Source organism: Centrocercus urophasianus, unplaced genomic scaffold (assembly GCF_019232065.1).
Source record: "Centrocercus urophasianus isolate 14NV4802_14NV808 unplaced genomic scaffold, USGS_Curo_1.0 seq_12, whole genome shotgun sequence".
NCBI lineage: Eukaryota > Metazoa > Chordata > Aves > Galliformes > Phasianidae > Centrocercus > Centrocercus urophasianus.
The window spans coordinates 59,810,596-59,832,229 of record NW_024884364.1 but is presented as its reverse complement, the minus strand read 5'-3'; the positions used below and the strand labels follow the sequence as shown (position 1 = coordinate 59,832,229).

The following is a 21,634-nucleotide window of genomic DNA, read 5'->3' as shown; positions in this document are numbered from 1 at the left end:
TTCGTCAGCAGAGCATACTTTTCACGGAGTTCTGCCTCTTTTGCAACAGTCTCTTGCAGCATCTTATTGTGCCTTTCCAGCAGGGTGTCATGTTCAGACTGCAACGCCTGGAATTCAGCTGCATTCATCTGTAAATTATGCTGAGTTTCTTGTAGCTTAACTTTTAGTTGTTCTATCACCATTTCCAATTGTTCTCTACAAGGGAAAAAAAAATACATTTAGAGTTATCTTATTATTATACCCACAATGTTTTATGTAGCCAATCTGAGTTTTTTAAGAATTTATTTCTGTATTTAAATTACCTACAGCATTGTGACCAAAATAACCTCAGAATGCGACCACAGCAGAAATGATTAGGAAAGACCTGATTACATTTCTATATTGTTGCAGATGAGTTTAATCACATCCTGCATGAACTGATGGAAATGTACCAACTGGGGTAGAAGGTGTGACCACTCCTACTTTCTGCTTCAACTCAGTTTGAATCATAATTGAATCACGGAATCGTAGAATGGACTGGGTTGAAAAGGATTTCAAAGATCATCCAGTTCCAACCCCCTGCTATGTGCAGGGTCACCAACCACCAGACCAGGCTGCCCAGAGCCACATCCAGCCTGGCCTTGAATGCCTCCAGGCATGGGGCATCCACAGCCTCCTTGGGCAACCTGTTCCAGTGTGTCACCACCCTCTGTGTGAAAAACTTCCTCCTAATATCTAACCCAAACCTCCCCTGTCTCAGTTTAAAACCATTCCCCCTTGTCCCATCACTGTCCACCCTCGTAAACAGCCATTCAGAGGAATTAAATGGAAGAATAGTGCGTGGCATGCAGGTGGGAGAAACCATTCCTTCTTGAAAGTGGTAGAGAACAAAACAGTTTTGTTCGTTTAGTAAATGCACATCAGTTCAATGAGACTGAAAGCAGTAGACAGGAAGTGGGCGGAAGTGACTGGCAAAAAGACTGGCAAAGGTGTAGAAAGCAGCATCAATCCAGATAAGGTAGATTTCTGACCAACAGAGTTGATATTGGTAAATCATTCCTTTGAAAATTATTTATTACTTGTAAAAATTATTTTTCACTTGTTCATTTTGGAAGCACAGTAGCCTGCTTTCACAAAAACCTAATAACTGAGCTTCTTAAAATTCTGCAAACAGGAGACAAGAAAAGCAACTCTTGCAATTTGCTTGCTTCAGAGGAGATGTATTAAACAAACCAACCAAACAAACAACAGAAAAAACCCAAGTCCTCTAACAATACCCAAGTCTCCCTCTGGTGGATTTTCAGCAGCATCTTTACGTACTAAGATTTGTGTCAGAAATGACTTCTGACATCTTATGCATGAACATCCAGTCTGTCACTATGGTCAGCTACCAATCACTTATAAAAACAGCTTACAGAAGCTGATCTTTTTGAAATGAGATTCAACCACTGATGTGAAAATGAATTTATGTGGCTTCCAATTATACTTAAATAATCTTGGAGTAATCTTTTTTTCAAGACTTTCCTTCTAAAGTAGCTGGTAAGAAAACTGTTAAAAGTCTGCTAGAATTGATGACTGAATGGCAGCCAGGGCTTTACCCCCACTACAACACTCCTTCCTGAAAAAGATCCAAGTGAGTTCAGCTGAAAAGTACCAACTGCTGTTCACTTCTCTTAATTGGAAATAGTGCTTTGCTTCAGTGCTTTATTGTCAGAGAAAATGTCAAGTTTACTCAGTTATGTTGGCTAATTCCTGCTCCTGAGAAACATGAGAGACTTCCTAATACCTTACTTTTCCCTCTGTCTGAAACAACAGGTAATCTGCACAGAAATAAATCTGTTAGAGACAAAGCAAAGAATTACAAACTAGCACAGTACCACTGACAGCTGAGATGTGGTACAAATGAATGATCTTCTATTCAGATGGGTACAGCCATGGTTAGAAAGCAGTGTTAAAGATCAGACAGCTCTATTTTATACACACAATTTTTCCCCCCTCAGACCAAATTATCAGAGGCAAACTGCCTCCTTTCCAGTATTTTCCATACTTAAGAAAAAGCTAACTAGTGGAACTCACTAACGTTAACAGCATAACCCAAGCAGCAGTATTTTTCTGTATGGATATAAAAACTCTGGCTTTACCTTTCTTGTTTGGCTCCCTCAGTTTCTGTCTGAGAAGCAGATTTATTTTTTTGTTGTTTTAAAACATTATGAACACGAACTTTGTAGCTCTCAAATTCAGATGTAACAGATGCCTGCTCAGCCTATGACACAGGAAAAAAAACCTCTTAGTAAGTTATACTATTGACAGTTGCTCACCTATTTGCTCTAAGACAAAATGCATCTTGTACTGAAAAAAAGTCAAATGAAGAGCTATCAGTTCCATTTTCCTCTTTTGAATGAACAATTTAAATGGCATCATGACAGACCATGCTTTTTTAGATCGTAATCAAATCAATTATCAGTCTAGAAACTTGAAAACAGTAAGTCACCGACATTCAACATCCCAGCCTTCAAGAAAAAAAGAATGTTTACTAATATAACAACAGCATTCAACAGATATTCATAAGCAAATTCATATTCATTAGAAGGGAGAAAAACAAAACAAAACAAAAACCCAGCCTCCTCCTCAGAAAACCTGAAAATTATGCATCATTTTAAGTCAGCCCTGTAAGGATACAAAGCAAGCTATATCGTAGCTTCAGAAGAGCCAAAAGAGTATTTGGTCTGCCTTCTCTTCTGAAATCAGCTGATACATAAGTTTGTTATCTCTGGACAGATTAGCTCACAATTTAAAGTCCTTTATTGTACACCACATAGGCAAGAATTATTCCTACCTGAGAAATAACACCTTTCAAATGCCCATGCTGTATATTTCTCTAGGAAAACACAGATGCAGGTTTTCATTCTTGATTCTTAAAGAAGCTTACGAGTTCACCAGTCATTCTTGAGGACTGAACTGCTCTAATCTCCACGGTGACCTACACTTACCAGTATCACCCAGCCAAACCCACTGTCACAGTAACCAGTTTGTCCATTTCACCTTTTTAAAATGTAGAAGTTTTTTAGCAGGATACATTCATGTTACTTTTCTGCAGGACTGACACCTATCATACAACACAGGAGGTAACACGGTGCACTAACCTACATAGGAACAATTGGAACAGAACATTCCCATATTCTGAATCTGCCTCTAATGCAAACACCAGGTTAGCAGATTCCAGGCATATCTAACACAGAATGACATTGCCAAAAAATAGCAATACTAAAAACCTCAGCAAGTGTCAGCTCCAGTTGTAGCTGACAATTAAGAAGCTGCTGATATACCAGCATATCAAAAGATGACTGCAAACGTTTCTCAGCTTAAAAAAAAAAAATAATGTGGTAACTATGCTTTTATGAGGAGCAAATGATTTTTTTCCCCTTCTTCTTCAGACAGAAGCGATTACTTCTCTTTCCTCCCCAGCATATTGATTGTCTTAAGTGAACTGTAGCTTTCCACTGCTACAAGATTTTTACCATTGGTAATAGAAAGACTGCAGTCCAGACATTCTACCACAAATGCTTCGTGACAACCAGGACAGACCAGCTTGTCCTCTATACCACCACACAAATACACCAAGTACTGCGGTATTCCCAATTCCTGACAGACAAGATAGCAACAGCAAAAGATCTGCAAAACATTTTAGACAGAATCTAGAGTGTAATAAATCTGCTTTCTAAAGTTGAAGACATCACTTTCATCAGGATACCTGTGCTGCTCTACATTCTTCTTGCAAAGTTGCAATTTTTTGCTGGTAAGCACTCAGTGTACGCTGGTGCTGCTCTGAAGAAGTTCGTAGATGTTCCTGTACTTTATGCTTTTCTGATGTCAGTGCAGCTACTTGAATCTGAAGAAAAAAAAAATCAGTTGAAAATGTGGTTGCTAAAATGACAAACTTTTTCCTTCCCTTCCAGGGGAACGTGCCACAGGACCCCTTGGATTGTACTACAGTAATTCCTGCACAAAATAAGTGAATATAAATTTAAATCTAATAAAAACAAAAGAAAGAGTTGCAACAAACTACCCTTAATACTTAAATAAGAAATACTAACTGGATCGATGGGGCAAGGTTAACTGCAAGAGTTTCAATAGGGCCAAGTGTCGGGTCCTGCACTTTGGTCACAACAACCCCAGGCAACCCTACAGGCTTGAGGAGGAGTGGCTGGAAAGCTGCCTGACAGAAAGGGACCTTGGTGTACTGATGGACAGTGGGCTGAATATGAGCCAGAAGTGTGCCCAGGTGGCCAAGAGGGCCAATGGCATTCTGGCTTGTATCAGGAATGAAGTGATGAGCAGGACCAGGGAAGTCATCCTGCCCCTGGACTCAGCACTGGTGAGGCCTCACCTCAAGTACTGTGTTCAGTTTTGGGCACCTCGGTACAGAAAGGACATTGAGGTGCTGGAGCAGGTCCAAAGAAGGGCAACAAGGCTGGTGAAGGGCTTGCAGAATATGGCCTATGAGGAGACAATGAAGGAACTGGGCTGTTCAGTCTGGGGAAAAGGAGGCTGAGGGGAGACCTTATTGCTCTCTTCCAGTATCTGAAAGGTGCCTACAGAGAGAGCGGGGCTGGTCGCTTCTCACTGGTGACAGGATGAGGTGAAATGGCCTCAAGTTGCACCAGAGTAAGTTTAGGTTGGATATCAGGAAACACTTCTTTAGAGAAATGGTTGTTAAGCACTGGAATTGGCTCCCCAGGGAGGTGGTTGAGTCACCATCCCTGGATGTGTTTAAAAACCATTGGATGTGGTGCTCAGGGACATGATTTAGGAGAGTTAGGGTAGGATGGTTAGCTTGTGGCTGGACTCCATGATCTTTAAGGTCTTTTCCAACCTGAGTGATTCCATGATTCTATAACTTCAATACACTAACAAAGTGAAAATCCTTGCCTTAAAGGCTTCCACTTGTTGCTGACTCGCTTCCAGTTCTCCTTTTAATGATGCCTGCAACATCAGATGGTCATTTTCCTGTGTGATAGAAGTACCTGGTTAATTGCAACTTAGTAATTCAGATACCAGCCCCACTTTAAAAGTTATTTTAAAAATTGAAGTATGCAGTCATTGATTAGTGGACTTACGGCTTGTTTTGAATCGGCCAATTCTTTTTTGGTTTTCACCAGGAGTTGTTTTATCTTGGCATTTCTTTCCTCATCCTGTTGCATTGTTGACTGAAGTGACTCTAATGCAGAAAACAGCAGTTATAGGAGGGAAGGCTTCTTTTGCCTATCTTTTCTTAAACATAATGGAAAATATTTAAACAAATTTTGACAGATCTCTTAAAAGCTGCAAACAGGTAGCTTACACTAATTTTAGTATATGACATCCATGTCATAAATACATTCTAATAAATGAAGTTGTTTTGAGATTTATATTTCAGGATAGGTAGAAATGAAACTTTTAACCAGATGCTGGCTGGCAGTGCTTTGTAAATGTAGTACATCAGGCTGAAAATGCCTTGCAATCACTTACTTTCAGAACACATGACTAAGTTAACAAGGTAAGAAGCAGTTTATCAGGCAGGCTATTTGGTTCTTATCTGTTGAATATTACATCAAATGACTGTTGACTATAAAGTGAACCTTCTATTTAGTGTTCCCTAAAAAACCTTACTCTCACTCATCAGCTTGAAAAAATGTTTTTTAATTCATTTTTATTATTTATTTTTTACAATTACTGCTAACTATACTACATTTGTTGGTTATAGTTTACTTACTTATTTCTTCCTGTAGGGTCTCTTGTTTTTGTTTCTGAATCCCTGTCTCCTGCTCAAGATCTTCTATTCTACTATCTTTATCAGTAATCTTCTGATTAAGTTCTTTTACCAGCTTTTCGTAATCTGCTATTTCCATATCCATCAGTGTACTCTTTTGAGCATCCTGCAAGTTACATACAAAGAATTTACAGCTTAAAATCTGCCTTGGTTGCTAAGAATTCCTTTCTCCTCCATCACAAAATACAGAATTAAAGGAACATTTATCTAATCTAACAAAAAGTTTATAACCATGTATATCAACAAGCAACATCCACCCATCAGTTTTCCAGAATCCTCAGCAAATAATTTATTTTCAAATGAGGACCAAAAGCTTAAGAACTCTGTTGCCAATTTGTTATCTTGGATTTGATTTTACCATCTCTGCTCCTCACAAAGGCAGCTTCTGAATAGTGCACCACACAAATACTCCAGACACCTGCATGTATTCCTATTTCTAGTCATGACAGGCTGCATAACCCAAGCTAAAAACAAAACCACTGTCACCAAAAAAACCACCCCAAAACACAACCAATTACCATATTCCTCCTCATCAAATACTCCCCTTCAAGAAGTATACATCATCTCTCTGAAGTAAAATGAGAAAAACTTCTATTTTTGCTTTTGCATACCTTAGGTTGTAAAGTCCTCGAACAGAAAGGGATACCTTAGATATAAAAAGAAGGGACAAAATTTTTGGTGGTCTCCTAAACACATGCACAACAATTACTCTACCTTTTTGGCCAGCTCCAGCTCTTGCATAATTTTTTGCAGATACTTCTTTTCCTTCTGAAGTTGCATCTGAAGCTCTTCCAGTTCTCGAAGAGTACCACCATGTTCCTGAAATTTAAATACTTTTCAGCTATGCAGAGCAATTTCAAAATAGATGTCAGCAGAATAGACGTATTTACACACAGGCACCCACTCACTTATATTGTACAATGATAAGATTCTTCACTAAGACACTGGGAGTCAAAGAAAACCTCACAAGATTATGAACTGGTATGCACATTCTGTCAGAATCTCCAATCTACTGTAAGTGATGGCCTTCAAAAGTTCTTTTAATAACAGACTAAGCCTTCAAAAAAAGACCAAGTGAAGTAAGAAGAATAACAAGCATGGAACTTTTCTGTAATAAACACAGTTTATAAAAACTCTTCCAGAAGTCACATCGAGTGACAGTAACACTTCAACCAATTTACCAGCCCTACATAGTATTATTACCTTTATTTTCTGCTCTTTTAGAAGCTTTTCAGCTTCCAGTTCTTTTTCAGCTTTCGCCTTCACCTTCTGTAGCTCCAGTATCTGAGCTTCTAGCAGCTTAGAATTACACTGCAGTGTTTCGACACGAGCCAGTAGATCTTCATTAGCAGAATGTAGCTGATCATGCTAAAATGATTACAGTGGGAAGATAACAAGATAAGCTGAATTTACATTTGATTTTGATAAATAAGATGCCATCCATATTTAAAAAAACAAACAGATTTTCATCAGATTCTCTTATAAACAGTACTCCTACTGATAACAGTATAAACTGCTGTTCACCTTGTTTTAAATCAGATTAAGAACCAGGTTAAAAGAATCAAACTGTGTGAGTGTGTTTATTTTGTTCAGAGTTCACAAGCACAGCTTACTGTCAGATGGCTAGAAGCATAAGAAATCAGGAAAAAAACCCAGAAAACCAAAAGAACAAAACCCAACCCTTTACTGCTCTCTGCAAGAATGATTTGATGAGGAGACGGTTGGACTGGATGATCTTATAGGTCGTTTCCAACCTTGTGATTCTTGTGATTTGTCTCCCATAATAATACATGAGGTTTAAGTACTTAATTGCCCCATTTCAAGTACAGTTATATTTACAAAGAAAGCATCAGCCTATGAACTCCTAGAAAAATCCTTCAACTACAGCACCACGGAGCCTACAAGGATACCAGATCAGTATATATAGTAAGAACTCCTCCTGTGGCCAGGCTATTGGGCATTATATTATATTTATATTATATTTTAAGACATCTAACATCTTCCATATTTTTATCTCATTCTAATATGCAGATTAAGATTAAAGTGAAAGAAGCTAGCAATTACCTTGACAATTTATAAAATATTTCATAACAACTTGAAAAAAATCAACCCCTGCACAATCAGCAGAGTGTATTTTACTGTTTAACATTTCTTCTTGTGCTATTCACTATTAGTTTCTGTTTTAAGAAAAAGGTGGCCAAGGTTGATCTTCATTGTAATTACATTATGGGGCCTGAGAGTTTAAACCCTAAATCCCCAGTCCATTTCAGCTAGTTTTTGTAGAGAGCATCTCACAGCTGTTTGATTACCATCTTAGACTTCCGAATGCCACTATAGTATTCCACAGCACAGGCTCAAGTCTATCTCTTGTGAAAGATGCAAAAACCAAAACAAAACAAAATCGCCACAGCTCATTTTGTTTCTTTAAGCATTCTGTTGGTGAAATAACAGAGGCATATTCTGTTTAAGAAACTGAAGGAAAAAATTAATACCAAGTTCATTGTACTTCATGGCAAGTGTGGGTGTGGAATCAGATAAACAGTGTAAGTTCAATACTTTATGATTTTTGTTTATTTTATCTGATACGTGCAGCAGAGTTGATCACCTGCTTTTTTCTGTGAGCTGACCTGGGGTAAATTAAACTCTATCTAAAAGGCAAGTCATTCTAGTGATCTTTAACTATCTCACAGACTGTACAGGTATCAGATGTTAGGAAAAACTGAATTTCAAGAAACTATTCAGAATACACTTGAGTTACAAGATTAAATACGTTACAAACCACATGAAAAAATCTTACATTCAAATAATTGTTACTTTAATTATCAGTATCTCTTACACACACACAGAACTGACCTGTTGGGATGACACCTGTAGCTGTCTTGTGAGGTCATCTATCTGACGTTCAAGACTATTTGCTCTGCCTTTTTCAGAATCCAGCTCTTCCCCTTGTTTATCATATTCCATCAGAAGGTTCTTAACACAAGCACATGCAGACAAACTTTCATTTTTATGATATACACTGCTTGTCTTAAACACATTCAAAACCCCAGATGCTTATTATCTTCCTAATAATTAAGCACAAGAGATATTTTAATGCAATATCAGAAATCTCAAAATGAAACTAAAGCTATAGTTCCATTACAAGTTCTGAGAGAAATTATTTTGCATTTACTCTTGCTAAATCCTTGCTGACTGTCCCCAGCTACCTGCTCCTCAGTCATGTGCCCAGAAAGGTATTCTGAGAGGACCTGTTCCCAGGGAATAGTTCGCTTTTCTCTTTATCACTTATCACAAGATTTTTTTTTGTAACTAATTCTCAGTTTATACAGGTTTAAGAATTTGTAACAACAGATTTGCTTCAGCAACGTTGTCTGACACATATGATGCCAAGTTTAAAAGGAGGTTTAAAAATATCACCCAGGAGAAAGAAAATGTCTTGTTTTCTTCTGACAGCAGTCACACAGTTCTGTTACAAGAACCTCATATTCCTGGTTTGGGTACTTAACTGCACAGGCACAATTTCTTTTACCAAGCTCACTTGTGCAGGTAAATAATAATAAATATCCAGGTTGGGATTCAAAAACAAAATATTTTTTTCTGACAGTTAACTGCCTTTTATAGCTAGAATTATTCCTACCTTATAACTTTCAGCTCCTTGAATGACGTCTTTCATTGAAGCAGACAGTTGATCTTTTTCTGATCGAACCACCTCCAACTCTTCCCTCAGAGTCTGCATCTTATTACAAGGAAAACACATGTCATTAAAACAGAATCCGATATGGAGGATGTTCTTCATGTTAAGAAGCAGTTAAGGTACCTCCTTCCGGCTGGTATCTAATTCTTTCTTTGCTCTCACAGCAACAGCCTTCATTTTATTTAGCTTCTCTCCTTTTTCTGCAGATTCTTTTTCTAGTCTTCCTAAAACAAATAAACAAGAAAGTGAATAAATACATCTCGGGAGCTGGGCTTGTTCAGCCTGGAGAAAAGAAGGCTGCGGGGTGACCTCATTGCAGCCTTTCAGGAGCTAAAGGGAGCCTACGAACAGGAGGGGAGTCAACTCTTTGAAAGGGTTGATAACAGCAGGACAAGGGGAAATGGTTTGAAGTTGAGGGAGGGGAGATTTAGGTTGGATGTCAGGGGGAAGTTCTTTACAGAGAGAGTGGTGAAGCGCTGGAACAGGCTGCCCAGAGAGATTGTGGATGCTTCCTCCCTAGAGGTGTTGGATGGGGCCCTGGGCAGCCTGGTCTAGTGTAAAATGGGAAAGTTGATGGCCCTGCATGTGGCAGGAGGGTTGGAGATTCATGATCCTTGAGGTCCCTTCCAACCCTGGCCATTCTGTGATTCTGTGATCTCCTGAGGAAATTAAATTTAATTACAACAAATGCCAGTTTGAAATAAGACAAAATATAAAGGAGTTATTAAAAGTTTTCATTAAGTTAAGCCTTTCAAATCACTTTGAAGCCAGAACATCCAGTCTCACAGATAATTCAGGGAAACTCTTTCCCTGTTCCAAAAATCTCAGTGAAAGTTTACAGTAAAGCCACATTTCTGTGTACTTCTATGGACAGATGCAGCCCAAAATCCTGGCCTGCATCAAAAGTGGTGCGACCAGCAAGTGAAGGAGGTGATTCTCCCCCTCTACTTCACTCTTGTGAGACTGCATCTGCAGTATGACATCAAAGCTTGGGATTCCCTGCACAAGACAGACATATTGCTGCTGGAGGAGGTCCAGAGTAGAGCTGGTCAGAGGGCTGGAGCACCTCTTCTACAAAGAAAGGCTGAGGGAGAGGTTTATTCAGCCTGGAGAAGGCTCAAGAGAGTCTTCATAGCAGCCATTTAGTGTTTAAATGGATCTTATAAAAAAGATGGAGAATGACTTTTTACACAGGTAGTGATAGAACAAAAGGGAACGGTTTTAGTCTAGAAGAGGGGAATTGGATTAAAGGTTAGGAGGAAATTCTTTACTCAAAGGACAGTGAGGTGCTGGCACAGCAGCCCAGAGAAGCTGTGGTGCCCCATCCCTGGAGGTGCTTAAGGCCAGGTTGGATGGGGCTCTGGGCAGCCTGAGCTGCTGGGGGGCAGCCCTGCCCTCAGCAGGGGGTGGGATGGGTGGGCTGTGAGGTCCCTTCCAACCCAAACCATTCTGTGATTTCATGACACAGAAAATTAATCTAGTTATTATCACTTTCTCATATGTAGAGGTGACTGCAGTGAGGCAACAGCATATTTAGCAAAATGCCTTCTTTCTCTTGGCTGCCTCAAGGATTTTTATCGACAATTATTTTTTCCCTGGTTTAAAAAGGTGACATCTGATATACTGCTTATACCTAGATGTACTCAGGATGAAAAAATGTAAGAAATATTTATGTTGGAAGTTTTAGGTCTGCTATCATTTTGAACACCTAATAGGATGAATACTGAATGAAATGTCATTGTTATCCTACTTGATGGTAGGATATTCATACCTTCCTAGGCTTATAGGAAATACACTGTCACTATGCAGAGAAAAAAAAATCTTCGAGTTAAACAATCCAAATAACTTGTATTTACAGAGAAGACAATAGTAAGATAGATACCAATTTTTTCCTGAAGCTCTGCTACTGAAGATTGTTCATCATTTTTCTCAGTCAGTGTCTCCATTACAGTCTGTATTATAAAAAAAGATACAAGTAATATTATTAAAGAATTGTGATACGTTTTCAACAAGCCACTAGCAGTGGCTACAAGCTGCACTATGTCTATGTTCTCACCACCAAGAAAGTCATAATGCAAAACTGCACATAAGCTTGATCACTGAAAAGCATACATATTTTAAATAGAAAACACTCCAATCTTTCAACAGCTGATTTCCATCCTAACAAAGGACAGAAACAAAACAAAAAAAAAAAAAAAGGAAGACCATTAACTCTGATCAGCTGTGAGTTTTACAAATGCCTGAATATTCCAGGACCTGAAATTAGGAGAAGCTAACTAAGGTAGATCAAGCAGTTTTGAGATGGAGCCATAGGAAGTTAGAAGCGAAAGGTTATTAGCTCAGTTAGTCCACCCAGTTAAATGATCACTTTAAGTGGCACCAGTAGGGAAAAAGATTCAAATACAAGCAACTTTAGTCATAACTAAAAGAAATGATAAGATTTTTTGTTGCTTTTTAAAAAACAAAACAGCAAAAAAAAACTTTTACTGTAGGGAGGGAGGGGAATCTGAGGTGTTTGACATCTCAGAAATGTGCTTTCTGAAAAAGGAAACTCACTTTGAGGCCAAGGGAAAAAAAAAATAAACAAAGAGAGAATGAAAGTATTTTTTGAACCTTAATTTTGAAGACTTTAGAGGTTTAGTCTGTATACTTCAATAACAAAATATAACCTTTAGAGAACTCAGTTCATCTTTCACATTTCTAAGTTCAGTTTCCTTTTGTTCCAGAATGAAATTTAAGTCTTCTTGAGCTTTGGATCCTTTTTGCTGTTCCTGTATTTGGCTTTCATAAAAAGCAAGTTTTTCAGACATCTCTTCAATCTTAGCTAACAGATCTTGATTTTCAATTGTTGCTTTTTCACCAGCACTCTTCAGCTCCTGGATATCATGTTGAAGGGCTTCTTTTTCAGACAACACTTCTTCCAACTCTTCTTTCACAAGATCTTTTTCTCTTCCAAGATCCTGAAGCAGGGATCTATGTTCTGTATACTGAGTTGCTTTTTCTTCCTCTAGTCTTTCAATTTCCCTCTGCAAATGAAGAACTTTTTCTTCATTCTGTAGAGCAAAGCACTGCTTTTCTTTCATTTTTATCAAGTGTTCATTTGCAATCTGTAATAAGTTGAGAAAATCACATTCCTCATTAGAGTCAGAAATGCTGCACCCCACTTGCTCAAGCATGTGGTACAATTGCGTTCTTCCTAGGGATTTGTGAGCTTGTTCACTTTCAAGTAATGATGATATACGGTCTTTTTCTTCAGTCATCATTTGTAGTTTCTTCTCTAAGTTTTCAGACTGCTCTTTCAATACTAGCCAACCATCTTTTTCACATGTTATTTTTTCCAGCTTTTTACTTAATTCCTCTTTTTCCTGAACAATTTTCTTATTTTCCTCACGAAGAGCAGATATTTCAGATGAAAGGTTCTCTCTTTCACGCACCAGAGTGTCAATCTGGTTTTCCAATTGCCCTAACATTTCAGTGTTTTCATTCTTACCAGTTAAAGCATCATTCAGTCTCTCTGTTAATTCCTCTAGCTTTTTCTTCAAGTCACTGTTACACTGGTTAGCAACATCTACCTCTTGCTGAAGTTCCTGAACTTTTCCTTGTTCTTGCTTGCACCTTTCCTGAAGGGCTTCTCTCTCTTCACCTGAGCATTTTACTTCATTTAAAATATCCTTGTTTTGATTGGCAAGAGCAATTATCTTCTCTTCCAGTTCCCTTATAGAAGCCTCTTTTTGGTGAACGCAGCTTGTTATGGTGTCATTTTCCTCCTGAAGACCAACAATGTTACGTTTAAGTTCTTCTATCTCTAGCTGATAAGAAGACAATTTCTGTGTTTCTGCCTGGAGGCGATTCACAGTTTCAAGGAGAACATCCTTCTCATTGAAAGCAGCCCGGAGTTTCTGTTGCAGTTCACTGACATCAGATGCTTGCTGTTGTTTCATTGATTCAAACTGCTGGCTGATCTTTCCAGCAGATTCTCCTAACTCAGTCTGTATTGTTTCCAGAGTTTCTCTCAGGCTATCATAACTGAGCACTGCATCTTCCTTCTCCTGAGTTAGCTTTTCAAGTTGGTCTTTAAGATCCTGCATTTCAAACATTAATGCCATTTTTTCTTTTTCAGAACTGGATAATAACGTTTTATTTAGCTCCGAGATTTCTCTTTCATGTTGCTCCCTCAAATTCTGAGTTTCTAGTTTATGTTCTTCTGCCGTGGTTTCCCAGTGGTGTCTTGCTGCTTGAAGCTCCAATTTTAGTTTTTCAATCACACAACAATAGTCTTCTTTAATAAGCTGCAATTCATTTATCTTAAAATCCAAGTCTTCCCTTTCATGAAAATGCTCATCTTTTATGCGATGAATTTCCTCCTCCAGTTTTAGTTTAACATTATTCATATAAGTTAGCTCATCCTTTAGAATACTATGTTGAGACTGGAGATCACCTAAGCTACATTCCAGGTGTCTAATTTTTTCTTCCATTTTTGCTTCTACGCAATGCTCTTCTTGCATACCTAAAACATCTACCTTGTCTTCTATATTTTTGTTTAAGACTTGTTTTTGCTGCTCAAAGTCATGCTCATGCTGCTCAGTATGACCATACGCTTCATCTTTCACATTTTTCTCTTTCATTAAGTCCACCTCTGCCAAATGGTGCTGTAACTGATCTATCTGATTTTGCTTTTCTTCATTTTCTTTAGATGATATTTCAATGTGATGCATCAGTTCTGACACCTCTTCCTGATGAGCAGCTTTTAATCGTTTAAGCTCTTCACTCAGACTACTGATTTCATTGTGGTAACACTGAGAGTTGCTTTTAATAGTTTCTTGTAGAGTTGCAATTTCTTTGTTTTTGTTACCACTCACAGTTTCCAACTGCTTGTTCAAGCACAAGATTTGTTCCTCATAAGTAGATTTAATTTTTTGGACATAATCTTGTAATCTGTTAACTTCTTCTTGATTATCACTACAACATTCAATCTGTTCCATCAGCTCCATTTGTTTCTTCTCTTGCTCTTCTAATTCTGTTTTCAGCTTTGTTAAGTCCTCATTGTATTTGGATTGTGCATTTATTAATTCGTTCTTCAGAGCATTTATTTCTTCCAGAGAGTCAGTATTTGATTGCTCCAGTTGCTTCTGCAATTCTTCTGTCTTAGCCACTGCAGCCTAAACAAACATACAACTTGTTAAATACTGATAACTTAGCAGATATAACTTCCAAATAAATTGTTTGTAGTAATAAACTAGAAGATTTAGGAGTCCTTAGTTTTTAAAATTGCTATAGTTTTTTAATAGTCAGCTATTTTACGGCAAATTAATTCACAAGACTCTGCAGAGAGTACACAGTAGCCTGTTGGTAAAAAAAAAATAAAAAAATCTCATTAAATAGTCATGATAAATTTCAGCTTTAGCAACTACTGTGATCATATATTAAAGACAAAAACACTTTTATCACATCAAACTCAAGTAGCTAGTATATAAAATGAGTAATCAATTCTATGTGACTGACTCTTTACTTTTTCACTGATGTTAAGTTCTTTACAGAGAGAGTGGTGAGGTGCTGGAACAGGCTGCCCACAGAGGTTGTTGATGCCCCGTCCCTGGAGGTGTTCAAGGCCAGGTTGGATGGGGCCCTGGGCAGCCTGGTCTAGTGTTAAATGGGGAGGTTGGTGGCCCTGCCTGTGGCAGGGGGGTTGGATCCTTGAGGCCCCTTCCAACCCGGGTCATTCTGTGATTCTGTGATGTGATTTACGTGACTGAGCTCACAAGCTGCTTTCAAAGTGTGTGTGAAAGTAAAACCTCATATTTTCCACAAAAAGACAGAGTTGATTAACTGGAGGCATCACATATCTAGGCTACTAAATACAATAAATACAAATAATATAATACTAAATACAAACTGAATTCTTTTTGAACAGTTGTTGATCTAAACAAAATATATAGAAATTTTTCATTTACTGTCAGTCCAATGAAAGCAATAACTTAGAGGCCAGAGAGAAAATCTGCTCACATATGAAGGCTTTTGATCTTTTAAGGTATAATAGAATACATGTGAGTGAAGAAAAAATAAAAGTGAGATACATAAACAGAACTACAAAATAAACATTCTGAAATACTTTAGTACTGTTTGATTTGTTTCAGTACCTCTGCTTCTTGTTTTCTTTGAAGATTTTCTTTTTTCAGAGCTACACACTGTTGCTGACTTTCAGCTTTTTCCAGAAGTACAACATCCAGTCTTTCTGTGAGAGCCTAATTTTAAGGGAGAAATATTATTGGAAAAAAAGTGTTCCCTTAACGATGGAAGCTTGGATGGTTCTTGCAAAGCAATAGAAACACGCACACTGGCCACGTCTGTTTCTTTTTAATCACGTGAACTAGATTGATCTTACTTAGCCCAAATGCAACAGACACAGAACAGGTACACTAGTACAAGGAATGTTGAACAATATGCTTTGTTCAAAGTCTTGGTTCTGATCCGCTCGTTTAGTTTTACTGCCTTCTGGAGAAATCTCCATCCAAATTATTAGAAGAATAATCTTCTAGTAGATAAAGTCTACCTCATTTCCAATTTTCACTTTGATGTGCTATCTATAACCCGTACTTTGAGATATTTGCCCTCGCCACTAAACAAATTTTCAGTTATTTTCCTAGAAGTATTTGTGACCTTTAATTCTATGTTTTTGATCTTATCAACTTACTATCTCTAAAGTTTTCTAAATTGTAAAATCTTTCCACAACAGTCATTCTGATAGGAACAAAAGCCTGTCTAGCCTATTACAGATGGACAAAGTCATGCAGAGGAAATCGTATTATTATGTGCAGTTTGTCAAAGAACTCTTATAAAAAAAAGTGAAGTAGGGATACAGGCTATGAAGGAAAAAAATGAGAGTGTAGGAAAAAAGAGATTTTAAGTAGTGTCTTGAATTCCCACAAACAGATTACGCTGGATTTGAATAAGTTTTACAAATGTTCATTACATATCACAAATTATTTCTGTACATTTATTTCAGCTAATGCTATGCTATACGTTAGAAACCCATCCTGGATTCTTACCTGAATAATATCATCAGCTCCTCCAGTAGCTGGTTTAGACCTGAGTTCTTCAATTTCTCTCTCCAGTTCTTAAAAAAAAGTTGTAAAGAAATTTCACAGAAAGCATGAATTGATGCTTCACCGTGTCAACCTACTAGTAAAGCCAAAACCTAACACCATTCCTATTCAAATCAGAGTTGTCTTATTTCACCAATTCTCATTTGTTGTTGAGGAATGCAAAGGGCTAAAGGAAATAGAGCAAGCATTCAGTACTGCTTCTCTGGTGCTGATATTCAGCCTGACTTTACAAAGAAGCAAGGCTTCCTCGTTTGGATGGAGAGACAACAAATAGAAAGATTTTGGACAATTGTCTTATCTTCTATTTCAAGACCAATTTAAGCCAAAGAAAAGATACATTTATCTCTTCCCTAGTTCTCTGAAAATAGGCAACAGATAGAAGAACAAGATCTTATGAATAATCTCAGTGAAGAAAGCCAAGTATAGCCAGCCCATCGCTATCCTTACTGTTTTGTTGCGCAGCTACCAACAGTCAGCATGACTGTAACTCCAAACAAGGGGATGCAACACTAATGCACTAAGCAAAAAGAGGGAGCAGAGAGGTGGGGGAACAGCATATATGAGCACAGTTACATATAGAACGCTTTTAGTTAGTAAGACAAAATTTCATTTTATCCATTTTAGGACTTGTTGTCCCAAGAAGCAAATGATCAAATACCAAGAGAAGCTAGCATTTTCAAAGAAGCCAGAGCACTCCTCAACAGGAGTGTACAAAACCTAACCTGCACTGTCCTCCCATCCGCTAGGTTATCCCTGCAACAGACATGGGGAACAGACAACAGCAACCCCCACTTCAACACAATCTACACCTTTTGATAACAGCACAGCGTCACAGTGAGTTAAATTAACAATTGAGAAAAGCAGCGTTTCTTTTTCTTCCCTACCTCACTCTAGGGATTTTAGATCTTATCCTCCCACAAAAATATAGAAATCATAGAAAAGAAAAATAGAGTGTTTATGTAGAATTTAAATCTACCTAGCAAAAAGGTGCAGTACAGTAAGGAAAGGTGAGATAGTACCAAGCATTAAGATGGAAATTACTCCCATTTCAATGAGATACCTGTACATCTTGACTTCACTTTCTGTATTAGCATCATTTGCTTTTTTGCAAACTTGATGAGATCTTCTTTGGGCAATGTGTCCAGCTATAAAAAAAAAAAAAAAAAAAGAGAAAAAAAAAGTACATAATACAGAAACCAAATTCCTCTAATCTAGAGGCAAACAGAAAACAAGTCATTTTAATATCTGACTTCCATTAAGTGAAATCTTAGGATGGGAACATGCTCTAGCATGCTCTAGGACAGCAACAGGCCAAGGTATTGCAGTTATCCAGTTCTATCATTTCAAGTGCAACAAGAAGAACTACTCTTAATTCTGTGCTTTTCTGAAATCTTTCTAAAGCACACAACTGGAAAGCATCGATGAGAAACAAAAGAACTTCACTGGGGAAGGGTTGTAGCTCAGAACACAGGTTAAAGTGTTGGGAGTAATATGATTTGAACAGTGTTTTAAATGTAGTACACTGACCTGAAGTCAGCATTTAACTGTTTACATCCAGAACATGGAAAGAAGTCTGTGTACATTATGAAATACACTACTATCAGAGCTAGATGCTACTAAATAATTTGTCAGTTATTACAGCATCAAGTAAACATACCAGTAACAGAACTGTTACATCCTTTCCAAAATGTCTTAGCCTTGTGTTTATATATCAATTTTTGAAGAAGTCTAGAAGCCTGGAAATTGCTTAAAAGTACCCTCATGCCTTTCTGTTAATCACGGCTAGCATGATAAGCTGTAACCCTCTCTACCACTGCTTTTCAAATAAATTTGCAAGATTTGATCACCTTTGATTTGCCTGATCCTGGTGTGGCAGGGGACGCCACCATCTCTTGTCCTCCATCTTGCACCTACAACAAAATAAAGATTATATGTGAAAACTGAACTTTTTTTTTTTTACACAAACTACCAAAGGAACTGAAGTCTGAAAACATGGAGAACAACTAATATAGTGGGAATTCAACAAAACTACGGTATTTGTGGATCAGTAGACGGAAAAACAGAGCAAAGTCAGACAGAGGCCAATTGCGATTAATCCAATAAAACAGCAGACTTGAACACTCCTGATTTCTAAATCAGTGTTACGATTCTGTTACGCTACTGAGAAGTCATTCTGTTTACAAACAAAGTTGCAACAGTGCGTCTCATCACTGTTATTTAAAAACCATTTAAAAATGCACAAAAAAAAAAAAAAAAACAACAAATAAAGCTGGTAGTGTATCAGCCGTTATAACAAATGTTGGGAACTTTCTAACAAAATACATCCCACAATTATGGTTACTGCTTTTTTTAAATACAGCAGTGATCACTAAAAGTTTAGGCCTGAAAACATATTTTAAAAGGGTCTACATTCTGGACTCTCTATTCCTATCATTTACATGCATGACACTTTTTACCATGAACTTCCACAGATTTAATCTGTGATACTCTGTTTTATTTTAGAGTAGGTTCACAAGATATTCTTATCAATACTTGGGAATGTAAAAAAACATTCATAAACATGATGGAGAAAAGGGAAATTGAACAGAGACTTGCAACACATGAAGGGTTGCATTTCAGGCTTTAAGTTTTATCCTGTGTTTTCTCTTATTCTAGGGAGTGAGTAGAGGTCTATATAATAGAGGTCTATATCTTCACACACTCCCTTACTTTTATTTTGCTATGCTCTTTATTCCGAGAAAAAAAACTAATAATACAAGCTTAGGCAAACAAACAAGATTTAAATTATTTTAAATGGATAACTGCTGACAAACAATTTTGAGAGACGAGCTCAGAGAGATAACAGGAAAGACTCTATCTAGAAATACCAGTTCAAGTGCAGACCAAGGACAAAAGCAGTTACAGTTAACTCTCTGGAACATGTGAGCTGGGATTTTTTGAGAAGATAAAAGGAAACTTGTTAGAAAATAATATGCCTGTCCAACACAAATGCAACATTTATGAAAGAAAGCCATAAAAAAGTTTGTAGTTCAAATTTTCTTGGTACACAACCTTTGTAAACATTTACATTCTTAACATTTCAGCACTGTTTTTAGTTCAATGCTGCCACTACAAGCAGTTTATTTACACAGTAGGATTAGGTATAACACATTGGATATACAGCTTAAGAAAAATGGTAGCACATCTCTCTCTACTGCAGTAAGGTCAGGAGCTATGTTACTTTTGTGCTACTTGTAGGTAGCATGCACAGACGCAGCAATGTATCACGTAGTCAGCATCCAGTTTTGCTGTTCTGGGAACAGACACAACAAGGAACTCATGTACAGAGCTTCATTTGTTTGAACTGTAGGAAAAACAAGGAAGGTGGTTACTCAAAAACCCTACTTTTGACAGATTGGGTGTGCCCAAGCCGTGAGCCAATACATAGCACACTTCCAAGGACAACACTGAAACCTGTAAGAATTCTCAAGTTCCTGCTCTGTCATTCTGAAACTAGGCTACGCTTCCACACTTGGCTGGTCATGTACACGTATATTTAAGGCCTTCCTTGTCTGCATTAAGGTGTCTCCAAGCCACAGTTTAGCATGCTCTCTGTATTTTAATTGCTATCTACTCCCTTCTAGTTTTAAACTGAGACAAGGGAGGTTTAGGTTAGATGTTAGGAGGAAGTTTTTCACACAGAGGGTGGTGACACACTGGAACAGGTTGCCCAAGGAGGCTGTGGATGCCCCATCCCTGGAGGCATCCAAGGCCAGGCTGGATGTGGCTCTGGGCAGCCTGGCGACCCTGCACATAGCAGGGGGGTTGTGAAACTAGATGATCATTGTGGTCCTTTTCAACCCAGGCCATTCTATGAGTGTGATTCTTTCTTCTGCAATAACTAAGCACACTCTTCCACTGCTGGCCAGACCTTCTGCTAAGCTGTGCTGTAACCTGCGGCAGTGATGACCATCCTGAGCCGAGATCTGGCAGCACAGTCACAGAGAATTACTCCAAAACACATCCCGGCAGCAGTGGCACGGCCTGAACACAGCTCAGTAACCACTGGCAGGATTCATTTCATGCACAGTGCTCGAATTCTGTGACGCTGCCTTTGCATTCATCTCGGTGGTTACAGAAGCCACACGAGATACACGTCCAGAAACCGGACTCTATGATCCTTATGGGTCCAACTCGGGATATTCTGATTCTATACACCCCGCTCGCAGCTGACGCACAGTTAACACACGGGGTCACCTCACTAAACCCTGTTCACCCGGGGGAACTTTTACAGACCGACGTTTGTTCACCCACAACACCCCCACTCGTCAGCTGAGCGCGCTTCCCTTCAGCCAGCCCCGATCGGCATCCCCCAGCCCCGCACGCGGCGCGGCACGGCACCCCCAGACGCTCGCCCAACGTTCTCACATCCCGGCAGCCCCTTCCCGCCCCCTCAGGAGGGAGCCGCACCCCCGCCCCGACCCCGCGGGAGCTGAGGGCTGCGCGCCCGCAAACGCGGCCCGAAGTCACGCGCCTGTGCGAGGGTCAGGTAACGGCCCCCCCCGGCGACGCCCGCCTGCCCGCCCGTTACCTCCATGACGGAGCCGGCTCGCTGCTAACGCGGAGCGACCGCGGCGCCCCTGACGGCACCGCTACCCCCGCGCCCCCACTTCCGCCTTCGTCATTCCCGCACGCCGCTAAGGCGGCGCGCCCCCCTGCGGCTGACAGCTGCAGAGCGACAGTCACCGGAGCCCCGCTCCTGAGTATGGCCACGCCTCCTGAGCGCGGCCCCCTGTACAAGAAGACGGGGAGCTGTTAGAGAAGGGTGCAGAGGGGAGCCACAAAGATGACCGGGGGGCTGAAGCACCTCCCCTACGAAGACAGGCTGAGGGAGCTGGGCTTGTTCAGCCTGGAGAAAAGAAGGCTGTGGGGTGACCTCATTGCAGCCTTTCAGTAGCTAAAGGGAGCCTACAAACAGGAGGGGAGTCAACTCTTTGAAAGGGTAGATAGCAGCAGGACAAGGGGAAATGGTTTGAAGTTGAGGGAGGGAAGATTTAGGTTGGATGTCAG

The 21,634-nt window shown here is 39.1% G+C and overlaps 1 protein-coding gene across 1 annotated transcript in view; it reads right to left on the bottom strand.

The window, feature by feature from the left end:
• The window catches only part of GCC2 (GRIP and coiled-coil domain containing 2), a 30,668-nt gene extending 9,427 nt beyond the window's left edge, over nucleotides 1-21,241 (bottom strand). Inside the window, exons 1-18 of the mRNA XM_042809538.1 lie at nucleotides 21,156-21,241; nucleotides 18,433-18,495; nucleotides 17,646-17,730; nucleotides 16,529-16,596; nucleotides 15,620-15,724; nucleotides 12,152-14,641; nucleotides 11,365-11,434; nucleotides 9,606-9,706; nucleotides 9,426-9,524; nucleotides 8,642-8,761; nucleotides 6,992-7,156; nucleotides 6,503-6,607; nucleotides 5,732-5,894; nucleotides 5,097-5,197; nucleotides 4,909-4,986; nucleotides 3,731-3,868; nucleotides 2,121-2,242; nucleotides 19-195 (exon numbers count right to left, since the gene is read on the bottom strand). Coding sequence (XP_042665472.1) covers nucleotides 19-195; nucleotides 2,121-2,242; nucleotides 3,731-3,868; nucleotides 4,909-4,986; nucleotides 5,097-5,197; nucleotides 5,732-5,894; nucleotides 6,503-6,607; nucleotides 6,992-7,156; nucleotides 8,642-8,761; nucleotides 9,426-9,524; nucleotides 9,606-9,706; nucleotides 11,365-11,434; nucleotides 12,152-14,641; nucleotides 15,620-15,724; nucleotides 16,529-16,596; nucleotides 17,646-17,730; nucleotides 18,433-18,495; nucleotides 21,156-21,161 — 4,256 coding nt within the window. The 5' untranslated portion in view covers nucleotides 21,162-21,241. The remainder of the gene's footprint in view (nucleotides 1-18; nucleotides 196-2,120; nucleotides 2,243-3,730; nucleotides 3,869-4,908; nucleotides 4,987-5,096; nucleotides 5,198-5,731; nucleotides 5,895-6,502; nucleotides 6,608-6,991; nucleotides 7,157-8,641; nucleotides 8,762-9,425; nucleotides 9,525-9,605; nucleotides 9,707-11,364; nucleotides 11,435-12,151; nucleotides 14,642-15,619; nucleotides 15,725-16,528; nucleotides 16,597-17,645; nucleotides 17,731-18,432; nucleotides 18,496-21,155) is intronic.
• Nucleotides 21,242-21,634: the final 393 nt, after the last annotated feature.